General features: G+C 37.6%; 1 protein-coding gene across 1 annotated transcript in view; it reads right to left on the reverse strand.

Moving 5' to 3' along the window:
• Nucleotides 1-15,721, reverse strand: part of SOX6 (SRY-box transcription factor 6) — a 622,270-nt gene that overhangs the window by 83,979 nt on the left and 522,570 nt on the right. Inside the window, exons 12-13 of the mRNA XM_073808646.1 lie at nt 9,330-9,479; nt 2,862-3,087 (exon numbers count right to left, since the gene is read on the reverse strand). Coding sequence (XP_073664747.1) covers nt 2,862-3,087; nt 9,330-9,479 — 376 coding nt within the window. The remainder of the gene's footprint in view (nt 1-2,861; nt 3,088-9,329; nt 9,480-15,721) is intronic.

A 15,721-nucleotide genomic window follows, 5' to 3' on the forward strand; every position in this document is an offset into this window, starting at 1 on the left:
CAGGGTAACGAGCTGTGCTGGGGTTTTTTTTAGCCCTCGGAGGACCAGCGTTTCAGTTTATCTGGGTTCTGTCAACACAACTCCTCACAGATGAAGGTTCCTAGATTCATATATATATATATATATATATATATATATTCTGGCTATATCTAACAATTAGTGGGGCAGTAGTGGTGAAGAAAGGGGTGGGGATGGGTGCAGAGACATCTGTGCAGGCTGACCATTATATCTGGTGTGCTAATACAGGAAAGTTGTTTCTGGCCCAGCCAAAAAAAATCTGTGAGGCTACATGTGTCCTTCAGCAGATATCTGTATCTGTGTGTTCATACGTCCACTGCAGGAGAGAAGGGGTGGGAAGGAACATACCGCACTCTCTGTTCCCCAATCACTGGCTGGTTAATGAAGCATTCTACTCATCATGCTGCCTCAGTTATTTACTAAGAGAATGACAACCCATTTCCTACCCCCAACTGGAACACCCACTGTTCTCAGTTCCCTGTCTTCGTGATAGTAAGGCTGTATGTGTGGGAATGGATTTCACATAAGTATACAGCTTCAAATAAAGTGAAAACATTTACTTTCATTATATTCCATGCAACACAGAAGGACAAAATTAAACTAATTTTCCTCCATATCTTGCATTTTACTGTAGGTTAAAATTAATACTTTAGATGAGGCTTTCCAATTTTAGGCAAAAAGAGGGCAATTGCTTGCTGACTGATAGATTTCAGCTGCTGTGATAAAGTTTAATGAGATCAGCTTGCATGTATCCTGGTATGAGCATTTCACAGCACATGCATGTGTGTGTGTGTGTATGTGTGTGTATCTGTGTGTGTGTGCACACACCTCACAGAGACAGAAGGGACAGAGGAAATCAGACGACAATCAAGCTCACATCACACGTCTATGTGTGTGCAGTGCATGTGTGTATGTACTTGAGTTTAGAAAATATCACCAACACTATCTATGGAAAAGTTCTAGAAAGTTAAACAGCCACTTTTTAGGATATAGAAAACCCATATCTTTTGCTCTGAAGCTTTTCTGATTAAAAAAAAAATTCTATCCAGTATTGTCTGGACAAGAGTGCTATTACTTCAGCTCATTTCTAGCTCACGATCTAAAGAATACGCTCCGCTGAGGTATAAACTCCCATAAGAGCAGGGCCTGTGAAACAGTCGTCTTTGTCCCTCACAATGCTCAGTACAGAAGACAAATGCTTTCCAAACAAAATTCAGAAGTGGATTATAGGAGGGCCATTTCAAGATCAAGCCTATTATTTATCCTCATGTTGGCTTTTTTTCCCCCTCATCTCACGACTTTCAACAATTCAGCAATCATATTCACATGCTGGAAATGATTCATTTCTCTTTCCCACAGCAATCCCACTGACTTGGAGTGAAAACCTCTGGGCCCCTGAAAGAGGCATCCTAACTCAAAAAGAGAATAGGCTGCTGTATGGATCCTAATGTCCCCAATTTCAATGAGGAAGATTTACATCTCATCATCAGAAGATTCACTTAGATTCAGCATAGCTCAGCATATATTCCAACTGTGAGTTTATAAAAAGAGCACTGAGTTATATGTCAGAGGACCTGGATTCTAGTTTTGACTCTGCTAATTAATACCTACATGGCTGTGGGCAAGTCATTTTAACTGTAAGACCACAATTTATTATACAATGAGAGTAATAATAATACACTACCTAACTCATTGGATTATTGTGTAAAATCAAATGAGATAAGATAGGCAAAATGGTTTTTTAAATTGTAAATGGCTACACTTACACATTATTTTATTTATTACAGGAAGCAATTCAGGCTATAGGATTCAACAACACAAGGAAGGTAATATGGTGAAGAAATGCTAGTTCTAGTCCTTAATCCCTTTGAAATTTTGTGTCTTTATTTGAAAATTAAGAGACTTATAGAGCATAGTAACAATAATGTTCATATTTATTTGGCTGTCTGCTACTACATGCTTTCGTGCTTTCGCAATTACTGTCTCATTCCACATGCATATGTAAATGTGTTGCTGTTCGGTTGTCCAGTCTTTTTAAATTGCATGCCTTCTGGGTGCCAGATGCCATGTTAGGCACTTTATATATTTTTTTCTCTTTTAATTCTCATAACAACCTATGAGCTAGGTAATAATATTTCCCTTCCAGATATTAGGAAACTGAGTTCAAAAATATTAAATAATTTTCACAGGGTCACATAACTAGTAAGTAAAAGCTCTCTCTCAGTCCAAGTCTGCCTGATGCCAAATCCCATTTTTTTCTCTATACTTCTCATACCTGGGTATGAATATCCCTAGAGATACCTGGCAATACATCAGAGAATGTAAGGAGGCAGAGGATCACTATGACATATCTTACTAGACATTAACTTTATTTCATATGATGGCAATCAAGTGTGTCATTCATATTTGCTTCAATGCAAAACTGATATGGGATAAGATGTAAAATTCACAAACATTTTACAAAGAAAATATAAAATGTCAAATAAATTTTGGACTTTTGGCAGGCAGCTTTTAGGCCAGCTTCCTTTAGGCCCTTGGAGGCTTCATGTTCACTCTTAATCTGCCTAGAGTTGCTTCAGCAGCAAAGCACTGACCAAACACAGAAATTTCTGTCTGTGAGTGTTGGATCTAACTCATCATCATCTGAAGAACCCATCCCAGCAGGATTTATATTATAACCTTTTCTAAAAGTTCTAGTCACCCAAGACACTATAACTGGGTTATGTTTCAGCAGAAAAGATTTTACTTTTACTTTATTTACTTTCACTTTTTTTTTTCTTGGACTAAGGAACACTTTGGAAACAAGAATCAGTCATCAGTAAACATGTTTTGCTTTCTTTTACCTAATTCATAAGTCTCTTCCTGGTGTTGACCTTTCCATTTACCTAAAGAGGATCCTCTTCCCAAGCTTCCTCCAATGGGGCTGGGGATGCTGCTTTTGTTAGGCAGATTGACAGGGCTGGTTTTGCTGGCTGGAAAGAGGCTTTGGGTGGGAGATGTTGGAGACTTTACAGGCTCAGCTGTCTTGGGTCGGGATGAGAGATTCAGCGGCTGTGCTGCTGCTTCATCCTACAAGTTTACCATAAATAATTATTTATTTTTAAATGAAGCATGTTATCACTTAGTAAGCCACAGTTATTTTATACCTCAGAGACAATGCCACATTCTCCTGTAATAATAACAAAAGAAGCTAATGATCTACCTCCTTGAAGATTCATCAGAAGGAAACCTCATTAATTTCCCTGTGTTATGTTTCTATTTACATTAACTGTGTAGTTGGATCATTCTTTTTGCCAAATTAAAATCTGAATTAGCTCACATTACAGCTTAATTTCCTAATGTGTTTTCAGGGATCTAAATTAACCTAGGGCATTTACAAAGAATTATTTAAAATTTCAGTAGCTCTGTAGTGCTTCTGTGTTTTTCTCTCTGAAAAGTTCCTGGAACTATAAATAGGCTCTGCCACTAATTTTTTAATATATATTTTAAATCAAACAATAGCAAGTACTTTAAAAATGGAAACACAAAGCCTTCCTCTGCTCTTCTGGGCCTTTGCCCAGGGAGCCGCATGCCACAGCATGGCTTCTATGTGGCTTCCTGGGTGTGGGCACTCTTCATGGTCTATATTCTGGTCTCTATTTATGTTTAAAATTAATTTTTGCAAAGAGCAAGCACACATTATAATTATGTTTTACATACCATGCTATATACAATTTATTTTTCATGTCTAAAGTGATGTCTCTTTATATTCTTTGCTACATATATTTACAGAATGTCTATTTTAAGATGCCTGTTTTTCTATACTGAGCACAGTATTCAAATACCTGGCTTGTAACTCTGGTTTTAGCAGGAGCTTGAAAGCTAAGCTCCTCACCTTTATTTTGTTTCATTTATCCTGCCATAAAACACCCTTAACAACACTTCCATCATTCTAGAAATTTAATTGTAATATGAGCATATTCATTTAAATGTTCAGTTTCAAAATCTGCATTATTGTGTTTAAAATAAATTGTCATCAAATGTTAACTCCTGTTTTGCTTCTGAGAAGACACAGAGAACTTGCTTTTAATGTTATTGTTTAAAACACACAGTAGAGCTTGGAAACTGAACTTTCTCCCCTGCGGCAAACATGTGACCTCTCTGGGCTCGATTTCTTCATCTATAGAAAAAAGGGTCTGATTCTAGCTGATCTCTAAGGTCTCTCCCAGTACTAATGGTCACTGTTTAAGAGGGAACAAAAAGGGATGCCAGAAAACAGTACTCAGGAAGGAGGATTAGAAAGAGAAAACGAAAATAACATGCACAGAGGAACCTTTATGTACTAACACCATGCTAGACGTTTTCACAAATATTAGCTCATTTAACTACCAATAACTCTATGAGGCTGGGCAGTAGTATTCTAAATTTACAAAGGAAGAAGCAGTCAGAGTGATAAAATGACTGTCCAAAGTCATACGTGGAGGGACAAAATTTGAATTATAGTTTATTGGGCTCCAAATCCCAGGCCCTTTTTCTACTAAACTATCAGCTAAAATAAGTCACTTGATAATGTAGGGATACCCTAGCTTTATTTTTTTATCAAGTCACTTGATAATGTAGGGATACCCTAGCTTTATTTTGTTTGTTTGTCTTGGTAGGAAATAAGTAATCTGGCACATCTATGGTGCAATGCACTTTCATCTCTATCCAGACATAGGATAGGTTCTCAGGAAACATAGTTGTATCCATTACAAATGTCAAAATTATCTGATATGCTTAATTACAATTTACTTGCCTTTGCTCTGAACTCAAAGGATATTAGACTAGTTAGTTCCTTTACTCCTATCTAAATAATAGTGATTTATAAACTAGGTATTTAGTTAGTTTTCTCCACATTTCTTTTACTTGGGGTTTACCAAGCTTCATAAGGTACCTGGGTTCAGAGTTTTCCTCAAATTTGGAAAAATTTCAGCCATTACTTCTTCAAATATATTTTTCTTCCCTTCCTTCTCCTCCTGGGGCTCCAGTTGCATATATGAGGCCATTTGATGTTCCACAGCACCGATAGTCTTTTTTCTATGTATTTCATTTTGGACAGTTTCATTGTTATGTCATCAAGTTCACTAGTCTTTTCTTCTATAATATCTAATCTGTTGCTATTGCAAAACAGTACTAATCCAGAGTACTTTTCATCTCAAACACTGTATTTTTCATCTCCAGACATTCAATATAAGTTTTCCATGTCTTGTCCTATAATGTTCATGTTTTCCTCTATATCCTTGAATATATGGAGTTTATAACACCTGGTTTTACTCAGTTTTGAATATTAGGCAAACTTCACATATATTATGGGTTTGGTTCCAGACCACTGCAGTAAATCAAATATCACAATAAAGCGAGTCACATGAATTTTTGGTTTCCCAGTCCACATAAAACTTACGTTTATACACTACTGTAGTCTATTAAGTGTGCAATAGCATTATGCCTAAAAAAACAACGTATATACCTTAATTAAAAAATACTTTATTGCTAAAAATATGCTAACCATCATCTGACTATGCAGGGTTGCCACCAACATTCAATTTGTAAAAAGTGCAATAGCTGTGAAACACAATAAAATGAAGCTCAATAAAAAAGGTTATGGGACTTCCCTGGTGGCACAGTGGTTAAGAATCTGCCTGCCAATGCAGGGGACAAGGGTTCGAGCCCTGGTCCGGGAAGATCCCACATGCCGCGGAGCAACTAAGCCTGTGCACCACAACTACTGAGCCTCTGCTCTAGAGCCCGCGAGCCATGACTACTGAGCCTGCGTGCCACAACTACTGAAGCCCATGTGCCTAGAGCTTGTGCTCTGCAACAAGAGAAGCCACCGCAATGAGAAGCCCGCGCACCGCAACGAAGAGTAGCCCCACTCTCCACAGCCAGAGAAAGCCCACACGCAGCAACAAAGACCCAACACAGCCAAAAATAAAAACAAATAAATTTATAAAAAATAAATAAATAAAAAAGGTATGACTGTATATTCTAATTTATTATTTATTCTTATAATTCAGTAATTGCCATTTCCACCAACAATGCCACTGAGCATGGGAAGCACCTATTAACTCCCAGTCAGGTCAGTCCCTTTCCACAATGGCAGGCCTGTTGTTGGTCCTCACAGCCTGTCCTGGCCCAAGAGAAACTTTGTGGGTGAACAGGAGCAGATATGCTTACCTCTTCACTTGGCTATAGTTGGAAGTCCCTTATAAGAGCTGTTTTTACTGTCTTATCTACTAATTCTATCATCTGTGTTATTTTGGGGGTTGTTTCTAATGACTGATTATTCTTTTCATCATTGTTCATATTTTCTTGCTTCTATGAAAGCCTGGTAATTATTGAATACATGCTCCACATTGTGAATTTTACAGTGCTGGGTTTCATAGTTTGTATATTCCTTTAAGTATGTGTGGACTTTGTTCTGAGACACAGAAAGCCTTACTAAGCTTACTTTTAAGCTTTGTTAGGCAGGTCCAGAGCAGTCATTAATCTAGGGATAATCTGGCCCCACTAGTGAGGTAATACCCTGCTGGGGACTCTACTTGGTGCCCATGTATCAAGTGATCTTTCCAGTCTGGCCAGTGGGAACACAAATCATTCTCAGTTCTTTGTGAACCTTGCAATGGTTTTGTCTGCTACATCTGGTCTTTTTCCCTGGCCTCAGGTAGTTTCCTCACATGCAGTACTCAGCTAAATACAGGGGAACCTTCTGCAGATTTCCAGTGCTCTCTCTCTCTATACAGCTCCCTCCTCTGGTACTCTACCTCACAAGTTCCATCTACTTGGCATCCTTAAACTCTGAACGCTTGTCTCTCTACTCGGGAAGCCTTCCAAACTGCATGTGGCTACACGTCCCGCCCCACCCGCCCGCCCCCGCACTATTGCCTGGAAATTCTCTCTAGACAGTAAGATGGAACAACTGTGTTGCTTGCCTCACTTGTTTCTCTTCTATCAGGGGTCACTGTCCTGTACTCCTATTGGAAATGTCTGAAACTACTGTTTTATATATTGTGTCTTGAGTTTTACTTGTTTAAGTTTGGAGAGTAAGTAAATCCCTGTTCCTCCATAATGGTTTTAAATGGAAATCTTCTAGGTTTCTTTTAGGATCTCTCTCGGTATACAACCAGATAGTTCAGTTACAACCACTACTACCACCCATCACCATCTTCTTTATTAGCATCAGATTATCATCAACGTCATTGCTATACTAACATTTATGGAATAGTCACTATATTCTAGAAGATGTATTATCTCATTTAAGACCCGTAAAAATATTAACTTCCATTTTACAGAGGCAAAAACTAAGGCTGAAAGAAGTAACTTGCCCAAGGTGACACATCTAGTAAAAGTGACAGAACTGACATTTGAACAGAAACATCCTTCCTGCTGATGTTGACAATTATAGCAAATAAAAATTCTGGGGGAAAAAAGGAAAGGAAGACCATCTATTTTTATTTTTGTTACCTTCAGCTAACAATGCCCTATGTCACGTAGTCGTGTTATGTACAGAGGGAAAGAATGACTACAGAGAGAAACATGAAATATTTTAGTGACCATAATTCTTTCAATTAGCAAAATATAAGATTATTTTCAGAACTTCTGTAATAATAGGTAGGAGCTATTTTAAAAATTTAAAACATTTGCTTTATGTCTTGGTCTATATATTTTTACTCACACATACAATAAACAGTCTAATAAGTATAATAAATGCCTCCTTTGTTATTAACATAAAGTATAGTCAAGTCAAATTATATAGAGAACTCCCTAAGAATTTGCATGTGGTCAAGTGAGTAATAAAATTCAGTTGGCCCACAAAACTGGAATGGTAAAAGCAAATAGAAACTTGAATCTAACCAGGGAACATTTTACTCATCCAGTAAAGGCTTGGTTTGGTGCAGTTCCATTTGGCCAACCCACTTATAAAATGACTTTTTCATGTTAAAATATCTAATACTCAATACCTCAAGTCACTGATGTTTGATATGCTTATACTCCAACAACTATAATTAAACAAAGTGCCTTGGTTTGAGTGCTAGTGTTCTCTTATTCACAAAAAGAAACTCTTGGAACACAAAATAAATAGTCTGTTTCCATAAGTTAATACTATCTTATTAAATGTAAACCGCCTATTGTCATATCTCAATATTTCTAACAACAAAGCATAAATGTTCATCTACTTCTTTGGAGAATCTAAAGGCATGGGTGGCATTAAATTAATTCCTTTGGGTGGGCACTGGCAGAACTATCCATCCTAATTATGTTTACTATTTTATCTTTGGTATTTGGGATCCATATTTTTTAAGGGCTTTTCTGAAATCTCAAAGTCCCTATCTGCAAGTTTTAGAAAATAAAACAATTTCAGTAATTCTGTGGCCTTCAATGCTGTTTTGTTGGCCTTAGATGTTTCCCACGTAATGAGTTAAAAAATAATTGCAAAATTTCTCCAAGTGCAGTACTTTGGGCACATTACAATAATACATCTGTGCTTAACATATCCCGCAAAGTAGGTAAGTCAGTGATGCAAAACAATTGTTTCTTTGAGCTGTCTGAATTTGTTAATTCAATACAGGAAGCACAGGCAATCGCAAAAGCCTGTAAGTACCAGCTGCAGCACAAAGTTAGACTGGATCATCAATTCCCCTCTGTCACCAAGCACCTCCTGGCTACCCCATTTTAAGACACTGAAAATCAGTGAGGAAAGGATCTATTAATGTTTCAGTCATAACTTGGGCAATCCTGTTTATCCTATCACAACTATATATGGCATCAAAGCATGATTACGTTATGACACCACTCATTCCTCAGAGCCACCACATTTATAACTATTTTTGAAGGAGAGAGCTTTATCAACAAACCATATAAAGTCTAGCACTGGCTTCTATTTTGTCAATCTAAAGTTTTGAGATCCTCCTCCTCTAGCACTGTAAGGTGGCTCCCCACCTGTTTAAGGAAGTTAGAGAGAAGTGTCACAAGACTATGACAAAGACTGGTAATAAAACCATGGCCATTCATGCCAATGAACATTAAAAAATAAACGCCAGAATCCAAAGGGGAAAAATCCTTGAGAAGTAAGTATGCAGATATAGGTGAAGATCTCACAATATGGCACTATTGTTATCAAAAGGGAAACACCTGTTTCTCAGTGCTCAATCATGAAATTTACAATAAAGAGGAGCATTTTGGGGTTCCTTTAGGCTGTTTTGCTTCCTGCCGTTTATTCCCAACACAGCCTGGTTCACTACCTTTCTTGTGAAGCTATTTTCCAAACTGTTTCCATAATCCTGCAAAGTAAATACCTTAACTTGAGTTACAGGGCTGGTCCCTCTCTTTTCATTTTTTATCCCAGTAGGTGAGACTGCCCCTGCTGTGTTTGGTGGCTGTGGAGTTGATGGCATCTTTGCTCCAGGTGACACCTGCATGCTGGCCAGCTGAGCGGCATAGAGCTGCTGCAAAAGAGGGAAGACAAACATCATCTCTTTAAATGCAGCTGAAATGGAGTTTCAAAAAAAACTTACCGTATTGTTAGATAATTGTTTCTCTGACAGCCTTGCAATTTCTCTTTCACTATTTTAAAAGAGGAAAATGAAAGAGAATAAACAGTATAACAGAAAGAAAGAGCAATGATATGGGAGTCATTATTCTGTTCCTGGTCCTTCTAGAAATAAGTTTATGACCCTAAACAAAGGATTGAATTGCTCTAGGACTCAATGTCTTCAATCATACAAAAAGGAATTTGACTAAATGGTCTCAAATATTCTTCCTAGTACCTAAAATCTTCATAAAAGTTCTTTAAAAGTCGGTATGTCCATTCATGTAATTTTAATATTCATGAACTAAGAAACTAATCTAAACTTTCCTAGGGATTTCTGGAAGAACATCATTCTAATCCAATACTGACTAAACTTCTCTGGGGATGCTGACCCTTCTGGATGATAAGAGTGCTGCCCTCAAGATCCCTGAGGCCCAATGCCAGTCCCTCCTTCCTCAGGGTCTTATTTCTATGCAGCATATAACATAATCCAAAAGAGAATATAGCCAGATTTGTGGGGGAACAAAATCAAGCTTCTTTTTCCTAGCACAGGATGTGAAATCCTTAACTGTAGAGTTATTAGCTTTGGGGTGAAATTGGTGATAAATGAATGTGTTAATCTGCTATGGCTAACCAGAATTCAGATACCTCAATTTTAACAGAATTTCATGCTTGAAAATGCCATTCAAATATCTTCTTTTCTTCTTATCATCAAGAATTAAGCCATCAAGATTATGACTACCTTAATAGTCATATTTCTATCATAATAAATAGAAAGCTTCCTAGTTCATTAACCACAGAGAAAATAGCTCAAACTTTGCCATATTAGTAGGGGAGGAAAAACAGGTGGTTTGTATGTAATTTCCAGCATTACTAACATTCAGATGGACAAATAAAAAAAATTACAGACCTTTCAGCACATGTAATTAAATGAAAGCTTAATAAAGAATAACTTGCAAGAGCCAGATGTGCTTATGTCATGATTGTTGCTTTCTTTGGACCAATTTTTCTAATGTAACAAGCCTCTAAAGAAATTAAAGTTTCATAATTCTGTATGTGCAATGACTCAGTGGCAAGAAAAATTCACAAGTAAGAGTCAGTCAAACTGCTAGAACTTCGGGGGAAAGAAAGGACTATCTTGTTTCCTTTTTCCTTGTTTCCTTTTATATCTTTTTCCTTTAAAATCCATCCAGGTGTCTTCAAAGGGAGTGGGGCGCGGGGGTGGGGGGTAGATGCTGGGCCAGTGAAGAAAAGTCCTACACTGAACGGAGGGGAAAAGTACTGGCTATATGGTGGCTGGTATCATGACCAATATGCCTTACTATTGAATATTAAAGAGTCAGGAAATCTTCAAGAGACAAGAGTCCTTAGACATCATTTATGCCTTCATTTTACCTCATGATTCACAAGATCAGAAGAAAGTCAATTTGACTCAATCTTGAGTCCTTCAAGGAACTTCAATTAGTGAAGAAAAGCAGAAAAACAAATCTTTGGACACAAATCTATTTTTTAAAAGGCTGACTAAATTCAGAAATCCTTCAAAATAATTGAACAATATAGTTGCCTTGGAGAAACAGAGTAGCATTCATTGCTCCCTCTGAAGTTTCGACAATCATCTATTTTACATCCCGTTCTAAAAGCTTGTACCTAAGAGAGGCAAGCTGCCTTAGAACTGTTGATTCCTTGGAATTCCTTGTGCCTTCTGGTTACTGATATGTTAGAGGCAGGAAGAAGTATAGCCACAGTCTGTAAAACTCACAGACCTGGGTAAACTGGACAGTAGAATATCGATAAGATTTAGTAGAATGAGCCTTGAAATAGAAATCAGAAATTAGAGTCCAATGCAGAGATAGAAAGTGCTCATGAAAATAAAAATTTTCACATTCTGCCTAACAAAATTTATTAGTTTAGATAGAAGTATAGAGCTTTTCAGATTGAAGACTTTAGATCTGACTTGGAGAAAAGAATGCCGTTCATTGAATAGGCATAGGTTTATAGAACAATTTCACAAATAGCTCTTCTTCTAAGCGAACATTAATTGAATATGTTCCATATGCCAGGCTCTGTATTAGGAGCTGAGGAGGATTCAAAGTCCTGGAACAAGCATATAGCTCTGGGGGAGATGGAAGATAAAGATCCTTAACAGTTGATTTGCACCTTTCCTGCAATGCTTATCCCTTTTTTTAACTTTGTGTTTAATTATGCACATGTCTTATCATGCTTGATAGACTGTAAGCTTACTGAAGTCATGATCAGCCTAATTGTTATTATTATTTTTTTTTTGTGGTACGCGGGCCCTTCACTGTTGTGGCCTCTCCCGTTGCGGAGCACAGGCTCCGGGTGCACAGGCTCAGCGGCCATGGCTCACGGGCCCAGCCACTCCGCGGCATGTGGGATCTTCCCGGACCGGGGCGCGAACCTGTGTCCCCTGCATCGGCAGGTGGACTCTCAACCACTGCGCCACCAGGGAAGCCCAACCTAATTATTTTTGAATGCCTAGCATCAACAATAGTGACTTGCAAATAAGAGATAACCAATCAATATTTTCTGAGTTAATGTGCTAAATATAAAATCCCTGGATGTTAGGGAGGAGAGATATTCTCTCTATAAATGAGGCAACAGCAGTGGTATACGATTATATTTATTGTAAATGTAATGAATAATTTCATGGTGTTGAGTTTTAAGAAATAAAGGGAAAATAAATTCAGTGCAAATTAAATTATACTGTTTTACAAGAAATTATTCTTTTGAAGTCATTTTTAGAATGTTGACTAGATAGCTCCTCAATAACTGCTAGCTTCACTAACCCATCTTACACTTTTCTAACACAAATTGTAGTATTAATTTTTCTTCTCAGCCTAGTTACTTATAAATTTAAAGTTTCCCTAAATGTTACTGCATCCTTTTCTGAAAGAATATAAAATACTAGTTATTCAAATAAATAGCTTTATAAGTTAGAAAACTCCTTTGCAAACTAATGGTTTAGGAAGGAAAAAGGTTAAACTCTGATTAACTATTACATAAGCATTTACAAAAGTCATTCCATGTAAGATTCTCAGAACACAGTTCATAGTCATAATGATGATAATAATATTAATTTCCAAACAATATTGAGGTTTAAAAAATCAACAATGCAGTAAAGCTTATAACAGGCTTAGCCAAAGTCCTTTAAACGTTTATACTTTGGTGAAGACTGTTTTTGTAAGTATAGGTTCTTCCATTTCAATTTTGAAAAATGTTCAGTGGTTGTTTGGGATATTGAATTGTCTCTTTATCCAAAATATATAAAGACATGCAGAGCATACATGTAAAAATGAGCCTTGTTAAATATTTTTCAAAATTATAAAATCACTCATATTTTATAGGAGCACTTTAAGAAATGCTTGTACTATTTTATGGCTAAATAAACCCTACCTTTATTATTAGTTCAGTTTTAATAAAGTAGCCAGCACTAAAATTTTGGTAAGCTGAACAATAACATACTTAGTACCTGGAATTGAAAGGGGCTTAACAGATCATTTAGTCTAGTCTGACCTCTTCATTACACTGATAAGCTGAGGTCTAGAGAACAGAAGTAGCACGCCCAAGATCGTATAGTTAGTACTGGAGCTAGAATAAGAATTCTCTAGCTCTCATTCCAGCATTATCATTTAAAGTAGAAATGGATATATGAACCAGCCTTGGTACTTTTCAAGCACATTTCCAGTACAGATGAAATTTTCAATGGCAAATCTTTATTAAATGTGTACTACTAACTAAACACTGTGCTAAACAATGGAGGTGCAACAACAAGCAGCTCAGAAATAGTCCCTGCCTTAATGGAGGTATTAAATAAAGGCTTAGGTAGTAACTATGAATTACAGTTGGAATAAGTGCTGAGAAAGAAAAATATAGAACGTCAGGTGGCTGTCTAACAAAGGTATTTAATGTAGCCTGAAGGACTACAAGGATCAGAATAGCTTCTCTAAGGAAGTAATGCTTCAACAACTATCCATGTGGAAAGGTTGATAAAGAACATTCCCAAAAGAAGACACATCAGTTATTATGGCTCTGAGGCAGGAAAGAAGGTAACGTTTTTCGATGAACTTAGAAAAGGCCAACATGGTGCGACTGCTGAGTGAGCATAGAGCGGCATGAGAAGAGGCGAAAGAGGGGTAGGGTCTTATCAGGCCACATTAATAATTTCAGACTTTATCCCCAAAAGAGAAGTACCTAGAAAGAGCAATGAACTAGAACCAAGACACAAAGACTCTCTTCTATGCTTTATCACTAACTCATTGACCAATCTTTTTTTTTCCGTTGCGGAGCACAGGCTCCGGACGCACAGGCTCAGCGGCCATGGCTCACGGGCCCAGCCGCTCCGCAGCATGTGGGATCCTCCCGGACCGGGGCACGAACCCGTGTCCCCTGCATCGGCAGGTGGACTCTCAACCACTGCGCCACCAGGGAAGCCCCTCACTGACCAATCTTTTAAGCACAGGATTAAGAAAGTCCTATGAAGATCTCACAAACCCACAAATACATATTACCTCTAGTAGTGTTTCTGGAGTTCTGTGTCCTGAGACTAGCCTTGGATCCTAGTGACACTTTAATAACTAAGTCTGCTTAGATTCAGCACAAAACAGTAGGTCCTACCAACCAAACTCAGCCTTGTGGTAAAATTCTTGAGTGTCTTTGAGTACACATGCTGGCCTATGGCCAAGACCTAAGAAATGTTTTGTGTCAGGGTCATTTTACAACATTATTGTATTTGGGAAGAAAGGCATGCTTTCCCCCCCAAGGAGTCAAATTTACGTCAAATTATAATGGATGGTGTCACAGTGCATCTAATATTTCCCATAATGTGAAATACATATATATTCTTTTATACCTGCTTTCTGTGATAAAATCACATAAGATCTCCAAAGGAGAGCACCATAAAAAAAAGGTGAAAGGTCTTTTATTCTCATAATCACGATTTTCACATAATCACTCATCCAGTCATCACCCCCATTCATTCGTGTGTTAATTCAACAAACATATATTGAGCACCAGCTCAGTCAGGTACTGTGCTAGGTATTTTACTTTATTATTTTATTTCATCTTCAAAATAGCTATATATGATAGGAATTATTATCTATTTTAGAGTCAGTCTCACTTTAAAGCCCATGTGCTTTCTGCTTTTATATGTTAAAATAAGCTATACAATGAATCACAATGAAACGCATTTCCTATTCCTAACCACCAGACAAGAATCACTGTCCAAGAAGAGAGATTCTGATATTGCTGCTCTTCTGAGCTCTTTTGACATCTTCCAGATGTCTCACAGCTACTTTTTCTAAAATGGCATTTCACAATCCTCAAATGGAGAAAGAAGAGTTAAGGGTACTACCAGCCACCTTGAAGGAGCAAGGGGCACAATTTTTAGCTAAACTCCCTGCTCCAACCAATCTTTGAGCCATAATAGAAGACGCCTGAAATACCCTAGTGACATGTTTATCAGACTGATAAAGTAAAGAGAACAATGCAGACTATGGGTAGAAATAGGAGAACTTGATAGAAAGAGAAATTGACAGGGGCTTTAAATTGGCACCAGTGTGCTCTAGTATATGGAAACCAAAGTAAAAAAGCAGGCACAACTTCACTTGCTGTATTCTCTTTGGAGTAAATTCTCCTGTGTTTTGTCATTTCAATTAGAAAGGGCATTTTAAAGTGGCCTGTTGGAATCTGACCCAGAGAGAAAGAAAACAAAATTCTCCCTCAAATACAACTTGCCTATTGGTAGATAATGAAGAAAGGAAGAAAAGAGAAAAATGCTATTCTATAAAAACAGATTCAATAGGCACTAACTTGAAGATTTCAACTCTCACCTTTATATTTACCTGATTTGCTATGGTTCCAAGTAATATCTGAGAACCCCAGGCCTCTAGCCCAGGTTAACTCAGATGCTGTTGCTGTGTTTCCCTGACACTACCTCAGGGGCACAGTAAGGAAATGTTGGAGAAACAAGCAGGGTGGGTAAGGGGGCAACCTTAAGAAAATGTCATTATTTACTTGATTGATGCTGCCTAACACTAGGCCCCAAGCCTGGCTCAGTTCTCCAGGGATATCCTGGATTTTGTTACCCTCTCAAAACAATACTGATGACCATTCCTCTGCCTACCAAGCAAGGCATGCTAT

The sequence above is a fragment of the Tursiops truncatus genome, chromosome 8 (assembly GCF_011762595.2).
Source record: "Tursiops truncatus isolate mTurTru1 chromosome 8, mTurTru1.mat.Y, whole genome shotgun sequence".
NCBI lineage: Eukaryota > Metazoa > Chordata > Mammalia > Artiodactyla > Delphinidae > Tursiops > Tursiops truncatus.